A 22,029-nucleotide genomic window follows, 5' to 3' on the forward strand; every position below is an offset into this window, starting at 1 on the left:
GGGACCAGGGAGGTGATAAGCCGCACCGCCCCAACAGGGGAGAGCGCGTTCGCCAAACTCCTGGCCGCCTGGGCAGCTCCGACCGGGAACGGCACAAGCCGCGGGCGAAACCGAGTCTGCGCCTTTGTGGAGCCTGAACCTGAGCGGCTTAGACCTGGGAAGTGCACGCAGATCAGGGCCCACTCCCCGGCCGAGTAACCTGAAGCCTGAGCAGGGTAGACGGGGAAAGCACACAGGCCGTGAGCGGGGGGCGAACCCAGTGCGGCCGAGACACTGCGAGCTTACCACACACACGCCAGAATTGCAGTGTTCCTTCCTCCCCACAGCACGATTGAACAAGCGAACCTAAAGAGATCACCTCCACCGCTTTGTTGCAGGGCAGAAATTAGATACTGAAGAGATCTCCAAACAGAAGCCAAATAAACAGAGGGAAGCGCTTTGGAAGGGACAGGCCAACAGATTAAGATCCCTGTAGTTAATACCGACTGCATTGAAAAGGACCTATTGATCTTGAAAAGTATAAGCAGGAATAAGGATCTATCTAAAACTGAGCAGATCCCACACTGCTCACAACAGCTCCAGAGAAAGTCCGGGATATATATTTTTTTTACTATTTTTTTTTTTTAATTTTTTTTTTTAATTAAAAAAAAATTTTTTTTTCTCTTCTTTCCTTTTTCTACAAGTCCTCTATTACACCTTTAACTTTCATTTTCATAACCCACTATTAACTTGCAAAAAAAAAAACCCTATTTTTGAAGCAAACTACATACATATATCTTATACCTTTTGTGTTTTCTTTTTTTTAATGTTTTTTTCCTGTTCTACATTTTTTTACTGTTTCTTTTTTTTACTGTTTTACTGTTTTTTTTTTCTTTTTACACTGTTTCCTTTTTTCTTTTCTTTTTTTTTTTTTAGAATGTAAGTTTTATAAGAGTCTAACCTCTACTCTAGATTTTTAATCTTTGTTTTACATATTTGATATCAACTTTGTACATTTAAGAACCCAATCTTTAGGACCCATTTTTACTCAGGAGTGTGATCACTGGCCTGATCACTCTCTCCCCCTATTGATGCTCTTTCTTCTCCCTCAGGGAACCTCTATCTCCCACCCTCCTCCTTCTCTTCTCAACCCAATTCTGTGAATCTCTGAGGGTGTTCTGGGTACCGGAGAACACTTCAGGAACAGGATACTGCCCAGATCTCTCTCTCCCCTCTTAATTCCTCCCTTTCTACTCATGCTCACCTCTGTTACCTTCCTTCCCCCTCTCTATATATCTCTGTGAATCACTCTGAGGGTTCCAAACTGTGGAAAGCACAGAGGGAAGTGCTTACTGGCTAGATTGCTCTCTCCACATTTGAATTCCCCTCTTCCTCTCCTGGTCACCTCAACCCCCCCCCCCCCACCTCATCTCTCCATATAACTCAGTGAACCTTTCTGGGTATCCCTCACTGTGGAGAATCTTTTCACCATTAACCTAAAAGTTTTATTATTGAGGCTGTATGGAAGGAGAAGTCTTCAGGCTACTGCAAGAATAAGACTGAAAGCCAGGGGAAACATTAATTAATAAGAGACCATCCAATAGCCTCCATAAATTCACTGAAACCAAGCTCCACCCAAGAGACAATAAGTTCCAGAGCAAGACATACCACGCAAATTCTCCAGCAACGCAGGAACATAGACCTGAGCGTCAATATACAGGCTGCCCAGAGGCACACCAAATCCATAGACATCTCAAAAATTAATACTGGTCACTCCATTGCACTCTAGAGAGCAGAAATCCAGCTCCACCCACCAGAACACCGACACAAGCTCCCCCAACCAGGAAGCCTTGACAAGCCACCTGTCCAACCCCAACCGCAGTGAGGAACCTCCACAACAAAGAGGAACTTCATACTACCAGAATACGGAAGGGCCACGCCTAACACAGCAATCTAAACAAGATGAAAAGGCAGAGAAATACTCAGCAAGTAAAGGAAAATGAGAAATGCCCACAAAGCCAAACAAAAGAGGAGGAGATAGGGAATCTATCTGAAAAAGAATTTAGAATAAGGATAATAAAAATGATCCAAAATCTTGAAAGCAAAATGGAGTTACAGATAAATAGCCTGGAGACAAAGATTGAGAAGATGCAAGAAATGTTTATTAAGGACTTAGAAGAAATAAAAAGGAATCAATATGGAATGAATAATGAAATAAAGGAGATAAAAGACACTCTGGAGGGAACCAACAGTAGAATAACGGAGGCAGAAGATAGGATAAGTGAGGTAGAAGATAGAATGATGGAAATAAACGAAGCAGAGAGGAAAAAAGAAAAAAGAATCAAAAGAAATGAGGAAAACCTCCGGGACCTCTGGGACAATATGAAACGCCCCAACATTCGAATCATAGGAGTCCCAGAAGAAGAAGATAAAAGGAAAGGCCATGAAAAAATACTCGAGGAGATAATAGTTGAGAATTTCCCTAAATTGAGGAAAGAAATAGTCACTGAAGTCCAAGAAACCCAGAGAGTTCCAAACAGGATAAACCCAAGGCGAAACACCCCAAGACACATATTAATCAAATTAACAAAGATCAAACACAAAGAACAAATATTAAAAGCAGCAAGGGAAAAACAACAAATAACACACAAGGGGATCCCCATAAGGATAACAGCTGATCTTTCAATAGAAACCCTTCAGGCTAGAAGGGAATGGCAGGACATACTTAAAGTAATGAAAGAGAATAATCTACAACCCAGATTACTGTACCCAGCAAGGATCTCATTCAGATATGAAGGAGAATTCAAAAGCTTTACAGACAAGCAAGAGCTGAGGGAATTCAGCACCACCAAACCAGCTCTCCAGCAAATGCTAAAGGATCTTCTCTAAACAGGAAACACAGAAAGGATGTTTCAACACGAACTCAAAACAACAAAGTAAATGGCAACGGGATCATACTTATCAATAATTACCTTAAATGTAAATGGGTTGAATGCCCCAACCAAAAGACAAAGGCTTGCTGAATGGATACAAAAACAAGACCCCTATATATGCTGTCTACAAGAGACCCACCTCAAAACTAGAGACACACACAGGCTGAAAGTGAAAGGATGGAAAAACATATTCCATGCAAACGGAGACCAAAAGAAAGCAGGAGTCGCAATACTCATTTCAGATAAAATAGACTTTAAAATAAAGGATGTGAAAAGGGACAAAGAAGGACACTACATAAAGATCAAAGGATCAATTCAAGAAGAAGACGTAACAATCATAAATATATATGCACCCAACATAGGAGCACCACAATATATAAGGCAAATACTAACAAGTATGAAAGGGGAAATTAACAATAACACAATAATAGTGGGAGACTTTAATACTCCACTCATGCATATGGATAGATCAACTAAACAGAAAATTAATAAGGAAACACAAACTTTAAATGATACAATAGACAAATTAGATTTAATTGATATTTACAGGACTTTCCACCCCAAAACAATCAATTTTACCTTTTTCTCAAGTGCACATGGAACTTTCTCCAGGATAGATCACATCCTGGGCCATAAATCTAGCCTTGGTAAATTCAAAAAAATTGAAATCATCCCAGCCATCTTCTCTGACCACAATGCAGTAAGATTAGACCTCAATTACAGGAAAAAAACTATTAAAAGTTCCAACATATGGAGGCTAAACAACACGCTTCTAAATAACCAACAAATCACAGAAGAAATCAAAAAAGAAATAAAATTATGCATAGAAATGAATGAAAATGAAAACACAACAACCCAAAACCTATGGGACACTGTAAAAGCAATACTAAGGGGAAGGTTCATAGCAATACAGGCGTACCTCAAGAAACAAGAAAAAAATCAAATAAATCAACTAACTCTACACCTAAAGCAACTAGAGAAGGAAGAAATGAAAAACCCCAGGGTCAGTAGAAGGAAAGAAATCTTAAAAATTAGGGCAGAAATAAATGCAAAAGAAACAAAAGAGACCATAGCAAAAATCAACAAAACAAAAAGCTGGTTTTTCGAGAAGATAAACAAAATTGATAAGCCATTAGCCAGACTCATCAAGAAACAAAGGGAGAAGAATCAGATCAACAAAATTAGAAATGAAAATGGAGAGATCACAACAGACTCCACAGAAATACAAAGGATCATAAGAGACTACTACCAACAGCTATATGCCAATAAAATGGACAACTTGGAAGAAATGGACAAATTCTTAGAAAAGTATAACCTTCCAAAACTGAACCGTGAAGAAATAGAAGATCTTAACAGACCCATCACAAGCACGGAAATCGAAACTGTAATCAGAAATCTTCCAGCAAACAAAAGCCCAGGACCAGACGGCTTCACAGCGGAATTCTACCAAAAATTTAGAGAAGAGCTAACACCTATCCTACTCAAACTCTTCCAGAAAATTGCAGAAGATGGTAAACTTCCAAACTCATTCTATGAGGCCACCATCACCCTAACTCCAAAACCAGACAAAGATGTCACAAAAAAGGAAAACTACAGGCCAATATCACTGATGAACATAGATGCAAAAATCCTTAATAAAATTCTAGCAAACAGAATCCAACATCATATTAAAAAGATCATACATCATGACCAAGTGGGCTTTATCCCAGGAATGCAAGGTTTTTTTAACATCCGCAAATCAATCAATGTAATACACCACATTAACAAATTGAAAGAAAAAAACCATATGGTTATCTCAATAGATGCAGAAAAAGCCTTTGACAAAATTCAGCATCCATTTATGATTAAAACCCTCCAGAAAGCAGGAATAGAAGGAACATATCTCAACATAATAAAAGCTATATATGACAAACCCACAGCAAACATTATCCTCAATGGTGAAAAATTGAAAGCATTTCCCCTAAAGTCAGGAACAAGGCAAGGATGCCCACTTTCACCACTACTATTCAACATAGTTTTGGAAGTTTTGGCCACAGCAATCAGAGCTGAAAAAGAAATAAAAGGAATACAGATAGGAAAAGAAGAAGTAAAACTCTCACTGTTTGCAGATGACATGATCCTCTACATAGAAAACCCTAAAGACTCTACTAGAAAATTACTAGAGTTGATCAATGAATATAGTAAAGTTGCAGGATATAAAGTTAACACAGAGAAATCCCTTGCATTCCTATACTCCAATATTGAGAAAACAGAAAGAGAAATTAAGGAAACAATACCATTCACCATTGCATCAAAAAGAATAAAATACTTAGGAATATATCTACCTAAAGAAACAAAAGACTTATATATAGAAAATTATAAAACACTGATGAAAGAAATCAAAGAGGACACACACAGATGGAGAAATATACCGTGTTCATGGATTGGAAGAATTAATATAGTGAAAATGAGTATACTACCCAAAGCAATCTATAGATTCAATGCAATCCCTATCAAGCTACCAATGGTATTTTTCACAGAACTAGAACAAATCATCTCACAATTTGTATGGAAATATAAGAAACCTCGAATAGCCAAAGCAATCTTGAGGAAGAAGAATGGAACTGGAGGAATCAACCTGCCTGACTTCAGGCTCTACTACAAAGCCACAGTCATCAAGACAGTATGGTACTGGCACAAAGATAGAAATATAGATCAATGGAACAAAATAGAAAGCCCAGAGATAAACCCACGCACATATGGACACCTTATCTTCGACAAAGGAGGCAAGAATATACAATGGAGAAAAGACAATCTCTTTAACAAGTGGTGCTGGGAAAACTGGTCAACCACTTGTAGAAGAATGAAACTAGAACACTTACTAACACCGTACACCAAAATAAACTCAAAATGGATTAAAGATCTAAACGTAAGACCAGAAACAATAAAACTCCTAGAGGAAAACATAGGCAAAACACTCTCCGACATAAATCACAGCAGGATTCTCCATGACCCACCTCCCAGAATATTGGAAATAAAAGCAAAAATAAACAAATGGGACCTAATTAAAATTAAAAGCTTTTTGCACAACAAAGGAAACTATAAGCAAGGTGAAAAGACAGCCTTCAGAATGGGAGAAAATAATAGCAAATGAAGCAACAGACAAACAATTAATCTCAAAAATATACAAGCAACTTCTGCAGCTGAATTCCCGAAAAATAAACGACCCGATCAAAAAATGGGCCAAAGAACTAAACAGACATTTCTCCAAAGAGGACATGCAGATGGCTAACAAACACATGAAAAGATGCTCAACATCACTCATTATTAGAGAAATGCAAATCAAAACCACAATGAGGTATCATTTCACACCAGTCAGAATGGCTGCTATCCAAAAGTCTACAAGCAATAAATGCTGGAGAGGGTGTGGAGAAAAGGGAACCCTCTTACACTGTTGGTGGGAATGCAAACTAGTACAGCCACTATGGAGAACAGTGTGGAGATTCCTTAAAAAACTGGGAATAGAACTGCCATATGACCCAGCAATCCCACTGCTGGGCATATACACCGAGGAAACCAGAATTGAAAGAGACACGTGTACCCCAATGTTCATCGCAGCACTGTTTACAATAGCCAGGACATGGAAGCAACCTAGATGTCCATCAGCAGACGAATGGATAAGGAAGCTGTGGCACATATACACAATGGAATATTACTCAGCCATTAAAAAAAAAAACATTTGAATCGGTTCTACTGAGATGGATGAAACTGGAGCCCATTATACAGAGTGAAGTAAGCCAGAAAGAAAAACAACAATACAGTATACTAATGCATATATATGGAATTTGAAAGATGGTAACGATAACCCTATATGCGAGACAGAATAAGAGACACAGATGCATGGAACAATTTTATGGACTCTGAGGGAGAAGGTGAGGGTGGGACGTTCTGGGAGAATAGCATTGAAACATGTATATTATCATATGTGAAACAGAACACCATTCCATGTTCGATGCATGTGACAAGGGCTCAGGGCCGGGGCAATGGGATGATCCAGAAGGATGGGATGGGGAGGGAGGTGGGTGGGGGGTCCAGGAAGGGGACCACATGTAAACCCATGGCTGATTCATGTCAAAGTATGGCAAAAACTATTACAATATTGTAAAGTAATTAGCCCCCAACTAAAATAAATCAATGTATAAAAAAAAAAAATTCAGACTGAAGCATGAAGTATAAAGGGGTAAAATGATATAATATTTAGGAGTTTAAAATATTCAAATTTAGTAAGAGAAGAAAAATGGATATACAAACGAGTGGCAAAATCTTGATAATTGTAGTGTATGTCAAATATGTTTATGTAAATTCATTATATTATCCTCTATATTGCTCTGTTTTTCTGAAATTTTTCATACTACATTTTTTAAATAGTAAAGTACAAAATTTTCAGAGTAAAGGATATTCCTTCAAATTAAATATATGTTGTTTTATGAAAAAAAAAAAATAAAAGAGGCCCAGGGGTCTCAGCAGGGAGACACCCCCTGCGAACCAGGAGGTGGCCCTCACCAGACACTGAATCTGCCTGCACATGATCTGACCCGCTCTTCTGGATTCCAGAACTGTGAGAAGTAAAATTTTGTTGTCTGAGCCACCTAGCAGGTGGTATTCTGTTCTAGAATCCCAAACAGACCAAGACAAAGAGGTTAAGGAATGGGCCCAAGGTCACTCACCTGGCGAGTCATGGAGCTGGGGCCAGTCCAGGGCCTCAACTTTGCTAGACGGCAGCTATTTCAGAATCACGATATGAGACTCACTAATACGATTATTTATATTCCTCAAAATTACTTACACCATTCTCTTATTGTTGCATTAGTCTTGGAAGGGAGATGAGGCAAGTTACCAATGAAAAACTGCAAGCCAGAGAAACAGCAGTTTCCCGGAGGTTCAGGTAGACACAGAATCCAGAGCAGGACAGCTCCCCACCCCAGCCCCAGCTGTAAACAAGCCCATCCTTAACACATGCCTCCCTCCTCAGCTCGAAGGAAAAGGGAAAGCTGTGGGTTTGGTGGAAGAAGATCTCAGTGAGATGAGCCTGGTCCAGGCCCCGGGGCGGGGGGGGGGGAGATGGTGAGAATGAGCCTGGTATGAAGGGGCAGAGTGGGCCTGGTTGAGGGTGGGGAAGGGAGCCAGGGCCACGCTTTCTCAGTAGTGTCTATGGCAGGACTCACAGACACAGGAACTGTCACAGAATAGCCTTGTCATCTCCTGGCCTTTGGGTTACTGCCAGTAAGGGACTGCAGTTACAGTGACATCTGTCTGACATCTGAGTCTGCTGTGTGGCAACACTGTGCCAGGCACACAGTTTACAACCTTTCCTGAGTTGTTATTACCTTACTACTTATGTCAAGAACCAGATCTGGTCAGAGGAGTCAGAGTTCCTTGTTCTGCCTGTACAAATATGTCTGACCTGATCTCTTTCCACTGAGTCTGAAGAATGGTCTGTGCACATGAGCTTGACTGTAGAAAGCCACTGCTCCAGACAGAGAGGACACAGTGGGTCCTTGGACCTAGGGGAGCCGCAGGAGGGCACCCAGGGGAGGGGGCTGCCGTCCTTTCTCCCCCAGTGGCTGCCTCAGCTCAGCGCACGTGGAGGTGATCACGGCACCTCTGCCCAGCAGTGAACACCCAGGAGATGCTTCAGAGCAGGTTGACTGCTCTGAAGTCAATACACTGGTGTTAGCTATCACACGTAAATCTTGTTTTCTGTGGGATAGGCAATTTCTTACATGTGTGTATGTGCCTTAAACAGTGAATGTTTCTGAAGGTAGCATGTCATCCCTTCTCTTTGTACCAGTGCTTTGTCATATGATTTCTGGTCAAGGTTATGGATTCAGTGTCTCTACTAGTCCACAAGTTAGCCTCTTTCTATAGGGACTGCACACTGCTATTCTATGACCTATTTCCTATAGGCATCATTGACTCGGGTGCCTGATTCCAAAACTGTTTTCTTTGTTATCAACTTCTTGGCCAGCCACTGTGCCACATTAGCTCGAGGAAGACTGCACACACATGCATACACATGCGCTCACACAGGCATGCACAGAGTCTACTGTTATGTGTCCCTGAAGGAAGCCCTGCAGCTGATAACATTACATGACTGATGCTATACTTGGGGTTTTCCGGCCAGATTTCTGAGGTTTTCTGATGGCTGTGGAGGATGGTTAGCATTGACAGTCCTCTTTTGGAAGGCACCATTTAGAGGGCACCAGCAGTGATCTGAGCTCATTTCATGTGTTGGTAAGCTTTGCAGATCAGAGCTAAACAGAAGGGGGAGGCTTGGTGCCCACAGTTGCCCACTAGCATGGGGCAGGTTATGCTCCCACCCCCACCCACACATCCAGGGATGTTGGGAGCATGACCAGGACTCCCACCCAAGACCCCTACCCCTGCATGGAGACCCCTGAATCCAGCTGTGAATTGCATTTGTTACCTGTCACTTAGCGGTGAACAAAAGTTCCCCAAGGCAGGAGGCTTTAGCACTCTCCAGTGGCGTCTGACTGCATTCTGCAGGTGAAACTTGGACTTCAGGTGTTTGTCAAATAGCTGGCTTGCCCTGCACATCGGCCACCAGGAGAAGGAAAGAAGAATGCCAGAGACAGGATGATTACTTCCGCTGAAGATGAAGACCAGTTGTAGCTGTAGCTGGCAGTGAGAACACTAGGTCTGCCTGTTTTCTGTGTCACCCATTTATGGACTGTTAGGCCTCTAGATTGTTTTTTTAATTCTTTTTACTTATTCAGTTCACTTCAGTTGCTCAGTCGTGTCCAACTCTTTACCATGGACTGCAGCACGCCAGGCTTCCCTGTCCCATCACCAGTTCCAGAGCTTGCTCAAACTCATGTCCATCAAGTTGGTGATGCCATCCAACCATCTCATCCTCTCTCGTCCCCTTCTCCTACTGCCTTCAGCCTTTCCCCGCATCAGGGTCTTTTCCAGTGAATTGGCGCTTTGCATCAAATGGTCAAAGTATTGCAGCTTCAGCTTCAGCATCAGTTCTTCCAATGAATATTCAGGACTGATTGCCTTTAGGGTGGACTGGTTTGATTTCCTTGCCGTCCAAGGGACTCTCAAGAGTCTTCTCCAATACCACAGTTCAAAAGCATCAGTTCTTTGGCGCTCAGCTTTCTTTATGGTCCAACTCTCACATCCATACATGACTACTGAAAAAACCATAGCTCTGACTATATACACCTTTGTCGGCAAAGTAATGGCTCTGCTTTTTAATCTGCTATCTAGGTTTGTCATAGCTTTCCTCCCAAAGAGCAAGTGTCTTTTAATTTTGTGGCTGCAGTCACCATCTGCAGTGATTTTGGAGCCCAAGAAAATAAAGTCTGTCACTGTTTCCATTGTTTCCCCATCTATTTGCCATGAAGTGATGGGACCAGATGCCATGATCTTAGTTTTCTGAATGCTGAGTTTTAAGCCACTTTTTCACTCTCCTCTTTCACTTTCATCAAGAGGCTCTTTAGTTCTTCTTCACTTTCTGCCATAAGGGTGGTATCATCTGCATATCTGAGGTTATTGACGTTTCTCCCGGCAATCTTGATTCCAGCTTGTGCTTCATCCAGCCCAGTATTTCAGATGATGTACTCTGCATATAAGTTAAATAAGCAGGCTGACAATATACAGCCTTGATGTACTCCTTTCCCGATTTGGAACCAGTCCATTGTTCCATGTCCGGTTCTAAATGTTGCTTCTTGACCTGCATACAGATTTCTCTGGAGGCAGGTCAGGTGATCTGGTATTCCCATCTCTTTCAGAATTTTCCACATTTTGTTGTGATCCACACGGTCAAAGGCTTTGGCATAGGCAATGAAGTGGAAATAGATGTTTTTCTGGAACTCTCTTGCTTTTTCGAAGATCCAACAGATGTTGGCAATTTGATCTCTGATTCATCTGCCTTTTCTAAATCCAGCTTGAACATCTGGAATTTCACAGTTCACGTACTGTTGAAGCCTAGCTTGGAGAATTCTGATCATTACTTTACTAGTGTGTGAGATGAGTGCAATTGTGCAGTAGTTTGAACATTCTTTGGCATTACCTTTCTTTGGGATTGGAATGAAGAGTGACCTTTTCTAATCCTGTGGCCACTGCAGAGTTTTCCAACTTTGCTGGAATATTGAGTGCAGCTCTTTTACAGCATCATCTTCTAGGATTTGAAATAATTCAGCTGGAATTCCATCACGTCCACTAGCTTTGTTTGTAGTGATGGTTCCTGAGGCCCATTTGACTTTGCACTCCAGGATGTCTGACTCTAGGTTAGTGATCACACCATCATGGTTATCTGGGTCATGAAGATCTTTTTTGTATAGTTCTTCTGTGTTTTCTTGCCACCTCTTCTTAATATCTTCTGCTTCTGTTAGGTCCATACCATTTCTCTCCTTTATTGAGCTCATGTTTGCATGAAATGTTTCCTTGGTATCTCTAATTTTCTTGAAGGGATCTCTAGCCTTTCCCACTCTATTGTTTTCCTGTATTTCTTTGCATTGGTCACTGAGGAAGGCTTTCTTATCTCTCCTTGCTATTCTTTGGAACTGCATTCAAATGGGTATATCTTTCCTTTTCTCCTTCGCCTTTTGTTTCTCTTTTCTCAGCTATCTGTAAGGCCTCCTCAGACAACCTTTTTACCTTTTTGCATTTCTTTTCTTGGGACATGAAAAAGAATCACATAGGTGATCACAGCCTCCTGTACAATGTTACAAACCTCCGTCTATAGTTCTTTAGGCACTCTGTCCATCAGATCTGATCCCTTGAATCTATTTGTCACTTCAACTGTATAATTGTAAGTGATTTGATTTAGGTCATACCTAAACGGTCTCGTGGTTTTCCCTACTTTCTTCAGTTGAAGTCTGAATTTGGCAACAAGGAGTTCATGATCTGAGCCACAGTCCGCTCCTGGTCTTGTTTTTGCTGACTGTATAGAGCTTCTTCATCTTCAGCTGCAAAGAATATAATCAATCTGATTTCAGTATTGACCATCTGGTGATGTCCATGTCTAGAGTCTTCTCCTGTGTTGTCGGAAGAGGGTGTTTGCTATGAGCAGTGCGTTTTCTTGGCAAAACTCTGTCAGCCTTTGCCCTGCTTCATTGTGTACTCCAGGCAAAACTTGCCTGTTTGGCAGTACCAGGCCTTGGTTGTGGCATATGGGGTCTTAGTTCCCTGACCAGGGATGGAACCCAGGTCCCCTGCATTGGGAGCATGGAGTCTTAGCCACTGGACCACCAGGGAAGTCCCATGCCTTAAGTTTTTTTTCATGTCTCAGACAAGAGGAATACTTTTGTGACAATGCAGGACATTCCAGTTATATTTTTATGTCTGTTTGATTTGGCCTGGAGAGAAGTTATTTTATTATTTTTAAATCATTAATTCAAAATATTGTGTTTTTCATATATGTTGCCACACTGCTGACGAGTTGTACCAAAAAGTGCCAGTGTGTGCAAAATGCGAATCTCATCTTAAAATGAAAGCATCAGTCTCTAAAAGGTTGTGCTTTCAAAAGCACACAAAGCCAGCCTTTTCTTCCAGATGGAGCAGAGGTGGGGGTCAGTGCCACATGTGGGGTGCCCACTGGCCTTGGGTCTGCTTGGTGTAGTGGGTGGAGGGAGAGAGCAGCAGGAGTGGCTTCCTTGGCACTGGGACCTGCATCTCAGTAGGCCTCAGGGCAGACTGGGCAAGACAGGCTATTGTCTGACTTCTCCTCACTCTAGGGTGGTTCTTACTCCAGTTTAAGACACAGAGAGGTTGTCTGGCATGCCTAAGGTCACACAGCCAGCAGCTGTGACAGGGAGGGGGAAAAAAGACATGAGAAAATGCAGAAGGGCCAGGAGGAGTTCTCCAGCAGTTTCTTTCAGTTCAGGGAGTGAGGAAATCAAACCCAACAAGACCCCAAGCCAACTCACCCGAGCTGGGCACCTGGTGGGTGTCTGTCATGCACCCCCTCCCACATCATGCCCGTGACCAAGCGTCTCCCACCCAGGGCTCACCTGGCCACCCTGCCTTGGTGTCCTCCAGGAGGTGTGGCCAGTGGTGTGCTAGCCCCATCCTGTCCTGCCCACCCATTCAGGTCTTCTCTTACACATAGGAGCTCCTGGCTGACCTGACCTGTCCACCAGGCACATCAGCACGGGGGGGGCTGTTGTCCTGACACCAGACCCTGCCCAGGGGGCGCAGCACTGAAGCTTCTCCTCCCTGGTGAGTGTGGCTCCTTCCTCCACCACTTACTTTCCATCCACCCTCAGCAGAGATGTGTTGAACATACCATGTAGCAGGCTCCGAGGATGCAAGGTGACATGACAGCCTTGACCTCTGAGGGCGGGACAGCAGAGCAGACAAAGCAAGGGTGAGTTTCTAACAAAACACTCATAGGCTGATACACACAAGAAGGGAGACCCAGTGAGGGCTGAGACTGAGAATCCCCATTGGGTGGGCAGGAAAGCCAACAGGAAGGGATACGTAATGAATCTAGAGGCCAAGGGGATACAGGCCCTGCAGTGGAAGGAGATGCCAGGACCCAGGCCTGGCACCAGCTCTGCTTGTGAGCTCTGTGCCTGCTCGGCATGGAGAGTGGTCCAGGATGAGTCTGGGGGTAGGGCACGCAGGGCCCCAGACCCTAAAGACTTTGCAAGGAATGTGGACTTGCTTTTAGTGCAGTGAGAAAGCATAAGGGTATTTTCATTAAGCAGGGGAGTATTGTGGTTCAGTTTGTGTTTTTAAAATAATTTCCCTGTTGCCATCAATTATTTGGGGAGGGGGCATGCCCTTGGGGGAGGCTGTTTTCATTGTTCAGGCCAGAGGCGGCAGCCACGTGCGTAGGGGAGCTGCAGGGGCTGGTTGGTTGCACAGTGTGGAGATGGGGCAGAACATGCTGTGGGGGAGATAAGGGGTGCAGGAGACCACGGGTTCATGGTGGTTCAGGTTTCTGACTGAGATAACTGGGGGACTGGCAGGGAGGAGCAAAGGGGAGGGATAGTGGGAACCTTGGATTTCAGTCCAGGCACAATTTAAGGGATGAACCTTCGTTGCCTATCGTCTACAAATGAAAGTGAGAAGTGACTGTGGCTGCTGTTGGAAGGAGGCCTCCAACCCCGGGCTCAGGCCCCCCACAGCCTCACTCACCTGTAGTCCTTGGCTGTGCCCAGCACACCTGGAGGACACTGGGTGAGGAGCCAACAGAGGGGCGTGCCTTGGCCGCCCACCTGCTCTGCCAGGTCCCTACTGAGTTGGTGACTTCAGGAGTAGCCCCAGACCTCACCCACTCCATGTGCAGCAAGGGACCCCCTCAAGTGCGGTCCACGTGCTCACAGTGCTTCACTGGCCCAGCCCTGGGGCCAGCCCAGGCCCTGTGCCCCTTGACACCTCCAGCTGCTCGCCCTCCTGCACAGTCCACCAAATGTGAGCCGTTGGCTCTGGGCACAGGGTCTGTGCACGATATGGTCTCTCTGCCTGAAAGACTCTGACATCCCCACCCCCAGCCCTCTAGGCTGATGCCTCTCCACCCATATAGCCTATCCCACATGGCCCCTTCAGGGAGCCTCCCAGACCTGTCCCAGGATCTGGATTCAGGGTTGTCTTGTGGGCACAGCCTCTCGCAGCCAGACATCACCTGGTCACTCTCTGCTGCCTGCTCCCCTCACCACATCGAGAACTTCTGGGGACCAAATACCACTCTTACTCCATTCTATTGCTGAGGGGACCACGACACCCTAGTGTGATATTCCCTGCCACCCTCGAATGACAGTCTCCTTTACAAATGGGGCATCTGCTTTTCTAGTTGCTGCTGGGGTTGTTTTCCTTGCTGGGGGTGGGATGGGGTGTCTCTCTGGGGGATGGAGCTTTGCTGAGTGACTGTCAGTGCCCCTGGTCTGTGGGCCTGTGGGGTCCTGGATTTGATCCCCTGGAGGGTGAGGAAACCAGATTTGTGGTGGTGATGGACCTTGAAGGAATGGCATGGTGACACCATGGAGGGGTGGGAGTGGTAGGGGGAGAGGACTGTGTGAGTGTATTAGCTGAACACCAGGAACAACCTGGGCAGGCACTGCTCTTCGCCCCAATCCACAGACTCCCTGCTCCCTCCCCCATCTCCATGCGCCTTTTACCTTTTTGCAAGGTAGAGTCTCCTTTTCCTCCAGAGTTGCTCCTGGCTGTGCTCTGGGACCCTTCTTGGCCCACTGCAGAGGTGGAGGGAGGTCCTGTGGTGTGAGGACTAAGCACCTGGCTTGAGTTGTGTGCTTGCTGTGTGCAGACAGCCACATCCCCGTTGGATGAGAGGGTGATGGGGTTTGTAACTATAGGCAGCAGCAGGCTACTGGGCTGGCTCTGGGCTCTGTGGGTCAAAGGTCACCGCTGTAAGGACTTAGTGGTGGGCGGCCTTGGACTTGTCCTCACACTCCTGAGCTCCTGTTTCCTCACCTGCAGAATGGGCTGATGGGAGGACTGCACAGTTAATCCCTGGAAAAACTCTTGGTCAGTGAATCAAAAATGAGGGAGTCTCACCTTGGCTGAGGATCTGCCCACCTTCAGGGCTCTGTTAGTTGATGGCAGGGACCCACTTTCCTTGCCCTCCCTCCCCTCCAGTGACTGCCCATAACAACACTTCACATGTGAAGAATCACAACTACTGAAGGAAGCCATAGAGGCTGCTTGTAAATCAAATTAAATAGTTAAGAGCGTATCTGCTACTTCCTAGTTTCTTCATTAAGCAGTTGGCCAGGCCTGGGTCTGTTGTGTGAATTCATTTTGAAATGGCCTGGGAGGCAAAATGACTTTAAACATAACTTTTGGAAGAGAAAATTTCATTCTGCTTACTCAGCATGATGTAGCAATTAAAATGCTGGTTTTCCTCCTTTTTGAGAGCTACCCCTGAATAATTTATGACTTCACCCACCAGCGGCTACAAGGTTCGCTGAAATAAAATTATTTCAATCAGGGTGGCTGTGGAGCAGAGGCCGTCTTCCCAGCCTCGTTGTCCAGTCAGCCTGGGCCGGTGCCTGTTGCACCAGGACTGTCTGGAGCCCTTCTAAGAAATGACTGGTGAAAGAAGATATGGTGGCCACTTTGCTCTGTGGGCCTTGGTTTCTTCTTCTGTAAAACAAGGGCAACTAAAGCACTCTCTAGCCCTCAGCCCACCATCCCTGGCTTCCTGTGGATAGTGTCTCAGTAGAGGTTACCGAGTCATAGGTACCTCTGTAGGGCCAGGCACTGTGTTGGGTGTGTTCCCTGCATCCCCCAGTCATCCTGACCCACAGACAGCCCAGGGAGGCTGCTCTCACTGTGCCCATTTTACAAACAGGAGAGATAAATCTGCCCAAGACTGTGCAGTCAGTGAGAAGTAAATTTAGGATTTCACCTCCCAAATCTGCCCATCTGAACTTATTGTTAAGACCTAGTATGTCTCCTGTACATTGTCAGTCTTAATTTTGCTGTAGAAAAGTTGTTTTTCAGAGACTGTCTAAATCAGTAGTAGAGAAAGTTTGGGGTGGGGCTGGGGTTAAAGTTCTGAAGAATTTGCACAGCTTTTATTATAAATCATTAGGGCTTCCCTGGTGGCTCAGATGGTAAAGAATCTGCCTGCAATGTGGGAGACCTAGGTTCGATCCCTGGGTTGGGAAGATCCCCTGGAGAATCCCCATAGACAGGGGAGCCTGGCGGGCTACAGTCCACGAGATCGCAGAGTCAGACACAACTGAGTGACTAAGCACAGCATAGCACATACAGATGCAACAGAAGCAAAACTTGTCTCCTTTAAGTCTCTACATACTGTTAGCCTGGTTTACCTGGAATTGAAAGTGATGTTTCTTAAGGATGTATGTATGTGTGTGTGTATTTCTAAAGACTGTCCCTGCATTTGTAAAAACTATTTTTATTGCATTGGTGAAATTATCTAAATAAGCCCCTTCAGATTTATTTACTAATAAATTTAGAGTCACCAGGTAGAGAGTGCCTGATAAATTGCTCTCACCTGAATGGAATCTTTCAGGCCCCAAGTGGTAAAAAGCATTCCAAAGTCACCTTAATTTACAAGGAAATGAGAGCCAGAAAGACATGCCGAGCTCTTTGTTCAGAATTCAGTGTCTTTGGGTCTCCACTGCCCTCCCCTGTGCGTCTTTCTCTTCTGATCATGTTTCTGGGTTTGCCGGGTCTGTGGGGGTGGGATGGGGAGGCGTGTGCAGGATTTAGTGGGGACAAGGGGCCCAGAGAGCAGCAGCGGGGTGTCCTGTCTGGAGGGTGGGCAGGACGGCTTCCGGATGGGTATCTGGGTCCTCCCGGGAGGGCATGGGGGTGGGGCGGTTGCCCTCGGGCGGAGGCCCAGTTTGGGGACGCGGTGGCCGTAGCAGTAGCGCTTGGCCTGCCTGTCCAGGTCCCACCCGGAAGATGCCCCCCAGCGCCAGCGCCATGGACTTCTTCCAGCTCTTCGTCCCTGACAACGTCCTCAAGAACATGGTGGTGCAGACCAACCTGTACGCCAAGAAGTTCCAGGAGCGGTTCGGGAGCGACGGGGCCTGGATGGACGTGACGCTGCCGGAGATGAAGGCGTTCCTGGGCTACGTCATCTCCACCAGCACCTCCCACTGCGAGTCGGTCCTCAGCATCTGGAGCGGCGGCTTCTATAGCAACTGCAGCCTCGCGCTGGTCATGAGCCAGGCCCGCTTCGAGAAGATCCTCAAGTACTTCCACGTCGTGGCCTTCCGCTCCAGCCAGACCACACACGGCCTCTACAAGGTCCAGCCCTTCCTGGACTCCCTGCAGAGTGGCTTCGATTCTGCTTTCAGGCCTTCCCAAACCCAGGTGAGGCCGTGGGCCCCGGGCCGGGCCTCCCGGGGTGGCAGCGGTAAGGGAGGCAGTGGTGACCGTGGCTTCCTCCATCACGCCTATACCCCGAGGTCACTTCCGGGGAATCCCTGCGCGGCCACAGCCCATCCCATCCCCATCTGATCAGAGGAAGGTGATGGAAGAACGCCCCAAACCACATTTAGCATTCTGCTCCGAGATGGTTTCCCTCCTCTTTTCTCCTTGTCCTCCCTCTCCATTAATTATCCTTTCTTTCTCAGCTATGGTTTGCTCAGGGTAATGTTCATTTTCTTGTCTTCTCTGAGTACCGTGCTCACCTGCTGGTGGTGAAGGAAAGCAAGTGGCCTTCTAGGGGTACAGGGAAGGAGGCTGGGGTCCAGCGTTCTCAGGCCAGGGGAGTGGCTCAAGTGCTGGGTACTCGGCATGCATGGAGAGTGAGTGCCTTTGAGGGAGTTGCAGCCAGCTGTCAGCCCTGACCCTCACCTTCCTCACTACCTAAATGGGGCTGTGTTTGCTCTCAGCTCCTGGCTCTCAGCCCTGGCCTCTGGTGGACTATGGCAGTCTCATTTGGCTGTGGTGACAAAGTTCCAGAAGTCATCCTCAAAGTTGCTCTGCTGGTCTGGTAAATTGACAAGGTGACTCTTCCCAGAGATTGCTCTAACCAGATCATCAGGAGGTTCCTGGCCTAAGTGAGCCAAATTCCCTCTGACTTGTTCTATATGGAGAGAAAAATCTTACTTCTCTTTCATTTGTACATTTAAAGATCTACCTACCCACCCACTTTTCCTTATGCTTTTCTTTAAGGGCCTTTGTAATGAGCCTCAAGCTCTTTTTGTGGTTCTCTTAGAGATACCCTCCAAATTTCCTATCCTATCTTTACTGCACAGCTTTAAAGCATGGGGTTTCTGTGGGAAAGATAATGCCCTCTCTGCCTGTGCAGGCTTCCCAGCTCCAGGAGCCCCTGTGATTCCCAGTTTCCCAAATCCTGCCACTATTTACAGGGCAGCAAGTGCTGTTTGATCTTGGCCCTCACTTTCCTTCTTACCAAGACATGGGGTCTTAGGGGACACAACCTCAGCCTTATATAACAGGCCCTACAGGACCAAGTACAGGGCTGGGCATGGGTTTTTTGTTTGTTTGTTTCACTGAATATTTGCTTGGTTGAAAATGAGCCAAACCAGAGACACATTGGCTGGGACGCAAGGGGAAAAAACCATATTCTGACCATACTGGAGTCAAACATTAGAAGAGCTACTGGAGAGGTCTGAGTGCTCGCTAAGCTTAAGTGTCTTTCAAGAATTAACCAACCAGCTCCTTAGGTGACTGGTATTTAACAGCCTGAAGGTGAGGCTGCCGAAGGCCCTTCCAGCCCCTAGATGAGCTGTACCTGTGATTATACCCATGTTTGTTGTGTGCCTGCCAGGTACCAACCACGTGCTGTCTGATCCTTCTGGAGCAGCAGCAGCAGACACTGAGACCTATATCCCAGGTGATCCCCACGGCCACCTGCATGTGTGTCCCTGGGGTCTGTTTAGCCAGTGGGCACACTGCAGCACCCACTAGCAAATTCTGAGCTATGTTGACTCACCCCTTCCCACCCCAGAAAGGAGTGCTGGGATGGGGGCAGCTCTGCCCTCCTGGGTCTTGCCCTCCTATGCCCTCAAATGGCTATGAAGAGAGACCCTGGAGAGATGGTCACTTTATTCTTGCTGCCCTCATCTTTTCTTTGGATCCAGTTGATGAAACTGAAAAAAGAGGGACTGACATGAGCTTTAGGTTGGGGAGTGGCTCTCTGGTCATGTTAGGTTCTTTTTTTTTCCCTCCCTTTGCTTTTTTCTTTTTTTAAATTTTATTTAGTTTTTTGCCTTTGTACTTGCAAATGTATTTGTTCTTGTTGCTACCATTTTCCATCTCATGCTCTATGTGGTGGTCAGGATCCCAGCAGGAAGCAAATGCTGTGTTCTAGAAGGGCAGTTACAGAGAACTGGAAGCAGGGACTGTGGACATTCAGGGTTTAGGCGGATCATCAAGGTGGCAATCCCCTGGGCTGGCAACAGCGGGAAGCTGCTGTGCTGAGGAGGGGGAGAGATGGCTTCAGCCTGACGGGGTGGATGGCACAGGCAGGCAGGGCCCCAGTCTCTTGTTCATCCCTCTCTTGTAGCCACAAAAGGCAGGCACTGGGGGCAGGGTCCTGGGATGTGGTTTATAAGAGGTTGGCCTCCAGACCCCAGTGCAGGGTGGGAAGGTGGAAAGGGAGTCTAGGGGGCAAACAGTACCTAGTACAGACCACCCAACAGACAGAACTTGAGGCAGAGGGGAAGTCAGAATCCCTGGGGTCAGCTTTCCAATGTGCTGATGACCACCTGGAATTTCCTCTTCTTCCCAACTCTGGGCCCTCATTGAGCCAGCTCTGTCAGGAGGCTGGAGCAGGATCAGATAAAGGGGATGAGACCAGAAAGTGTGCTTGCAGTGTGTGGAGCACCTTGGGCCTTTCTGTGAGTTGGGGTCCTGCCAACATGAGCTGTTGAGGTGGTGGCTCTGGGCACACGCTCAGCCTCTCTGCCATGAAGGCTGCCTCATCCTTACACACAGAAACATCAGCATCACATGTGTCTTTGTTAAGTGAAACAAAGGAAACTTTCAAGCTTTCCTGACTTTCCAGTTGGCTTTGAAACATTCCATTCAAGGAGAAGGTGTGTTTGTGAGTGGCCGCCCACCTCCCCTGAGGCCTCAGGGCTCTGTTGACGGGACTTCATTCTGCCTGTGAGACCAGTGGGAACAGCCCCTGTTCCATCCCCATGAGACATGTGGCTGCTGTGTTCCCGAGTCCCAGGAGTGGCTCTGCATCCCCACCGTACACACACCCCACCTCAGCACACAGCACCCTCACACACATCCTCTGCCCTGCAGTCTCCTTTTTATTCCAGCAAATGTGACCCTTTGGGTGAGTTTATATGGTCTTCAGAGGGTCCCCAGAATCGACCTGTAACCCAAACTGTGGTATGTGCCCACGCACAAGTATTCATACACAGATACTGAATGGGGAGACTGAACACATCTTCTCAAGCCTGGGGGCAGGTTAGTTAGAGGAGGATCTGGGGAGGGCTTATGAAAGTACACAACTGCCTTGTCTCCCCTGCCCAGTGCCTGCCCCTCACCCGAGCGTGTCACACGAGGAGGGCCTGAGGACACAGCACTGGGTGAGGTGGTGCTGGTCCTCTGCAGCCTGGCAAGGAAGAGGCAGTTTTTGGAGCTCTGTAGAGTGCCCTGCCCTGCACTGTGACTGCTCCACATTCCTGCAAGGAGGGTGGGAAAGAGGAGAAGCCATGGAGGCCAGGAGCTACTGCTGACTCTCTTGCTTTGGTGAAATGTCTTATGAAATATAAATTTGAATGGATTCTGCGCTGTGGTAAATGCAGGTGGAATAGAGGGCATCGGCTTTCTGAAGAGCTGGGAGAGGGCCGCATCTTCCCTACTCTGCTCCATCCACCACTCTCCCAGCCCATGTGTGGGACTTTCGGCCATCCTTCTAGAGTGGATCCAAATGGGCTTTGAATATTTGATGAGCCGCGTGGAGCTGAGCATGGGTCAGCTTCTCCAGCCTCCCCTTCATGAGTTCAAGGCAAGGCAGGCCTTGTTCAATGGCTCCTGCTTCCAACAACAGAAAACTGCAGGGGCTGGTGTGCACGCCTGAGACCCAACACTGCAGGGCAGTTATTTCTCAAGTGGAATTCGAGTTAACATTAATAGGAGAATGGAAGGCTACTGCCCATGTCACAATATGTGAGTGTTAACCTCTGTTCTGCCGTCATCAGGCCACGTTCTGACATCACCTGGGAGCTTGTTGGAAATGCAGAAATTCAGGCTCTGCCCCAAACTTACTGGAACAGAAGCCACATTTCAGTAAGATTCCCAGGTGACTAGTTTGTTCATTCAAGTTGAAAAGCCCTGATGGAGAGTGGCATTGGCACACAGTGGCCAGGTGTTTTAGACTTGGAGGGCCATGTGGTCTGTGTTCGGACCTTGTAGCCTGAAAGCAGCTACTGACAATACATTAGTGAAGGGCACGGTGGGTTCCAATAAAACTTGATTAACAGCAGGGAGTGGGCTGGGCTGCAGTTTGCCAGCCCCTGATCCAGAGAGTTGTGGAGAGTTCTTGGACTCATAGTGTTTCTAGCATTCTGTCAATACATTTTAGTCAACCACACACATATGTACCAGTTTGTAAGTATGCTTAAAATTGGATTGGAAGGGAAGTGTAGCAGGTTCCTAAAATTTACCCAAAAGTCTCCCC

The 22,029-nt window shown here is 46.3% G+C and overlaps 1 protein-coding gene across 4 annotated transcripts in view; it reads left to right on the top strand.

Moving 5' to 3' along the window:
• The window catches only part of PGBD5 (piggyBac transposable element derived 5), a 124,434-nt gene that overhangs the window by 46,205 nt on the left and 56,200 nt on the right, over positions 1-22,029 (top strand). For 3 of the 4 annotated variants that reach the window (XM_081574385.1, XM_081574384.1, XM_081574383.1), the window contains one exon: positions 17,305-17,732. In XM_081574385.1, coding sequence (XP_081430511.1) covers positions 17,319-17,732 — 414 coding nt within the window. In that variant the 5' untranslated portion in view covers positions 17,305-17,318. The remainder of the gene's footprint in view (positions 1-17,304; positions 17,733-22,029) is intronic. The other variant, XM_081574386.1, reaches the window with a different exon arrangement.

Source organism: Giraffa tippelskirchi, chromosome 2, assembly GCF_054371585.1.
Source record: "Giraffa tippelskirchi isolate mGirTip1 chromosome 2, T2T-mGirTip1v1.2.pri, whole genome shotgun sequence".
NCBI lineage: Eukaryota > Metazoa > Chordata > Mammalia > Artiodactyla > Giraffidae > Giraffa > Giraffa tippelskirchi.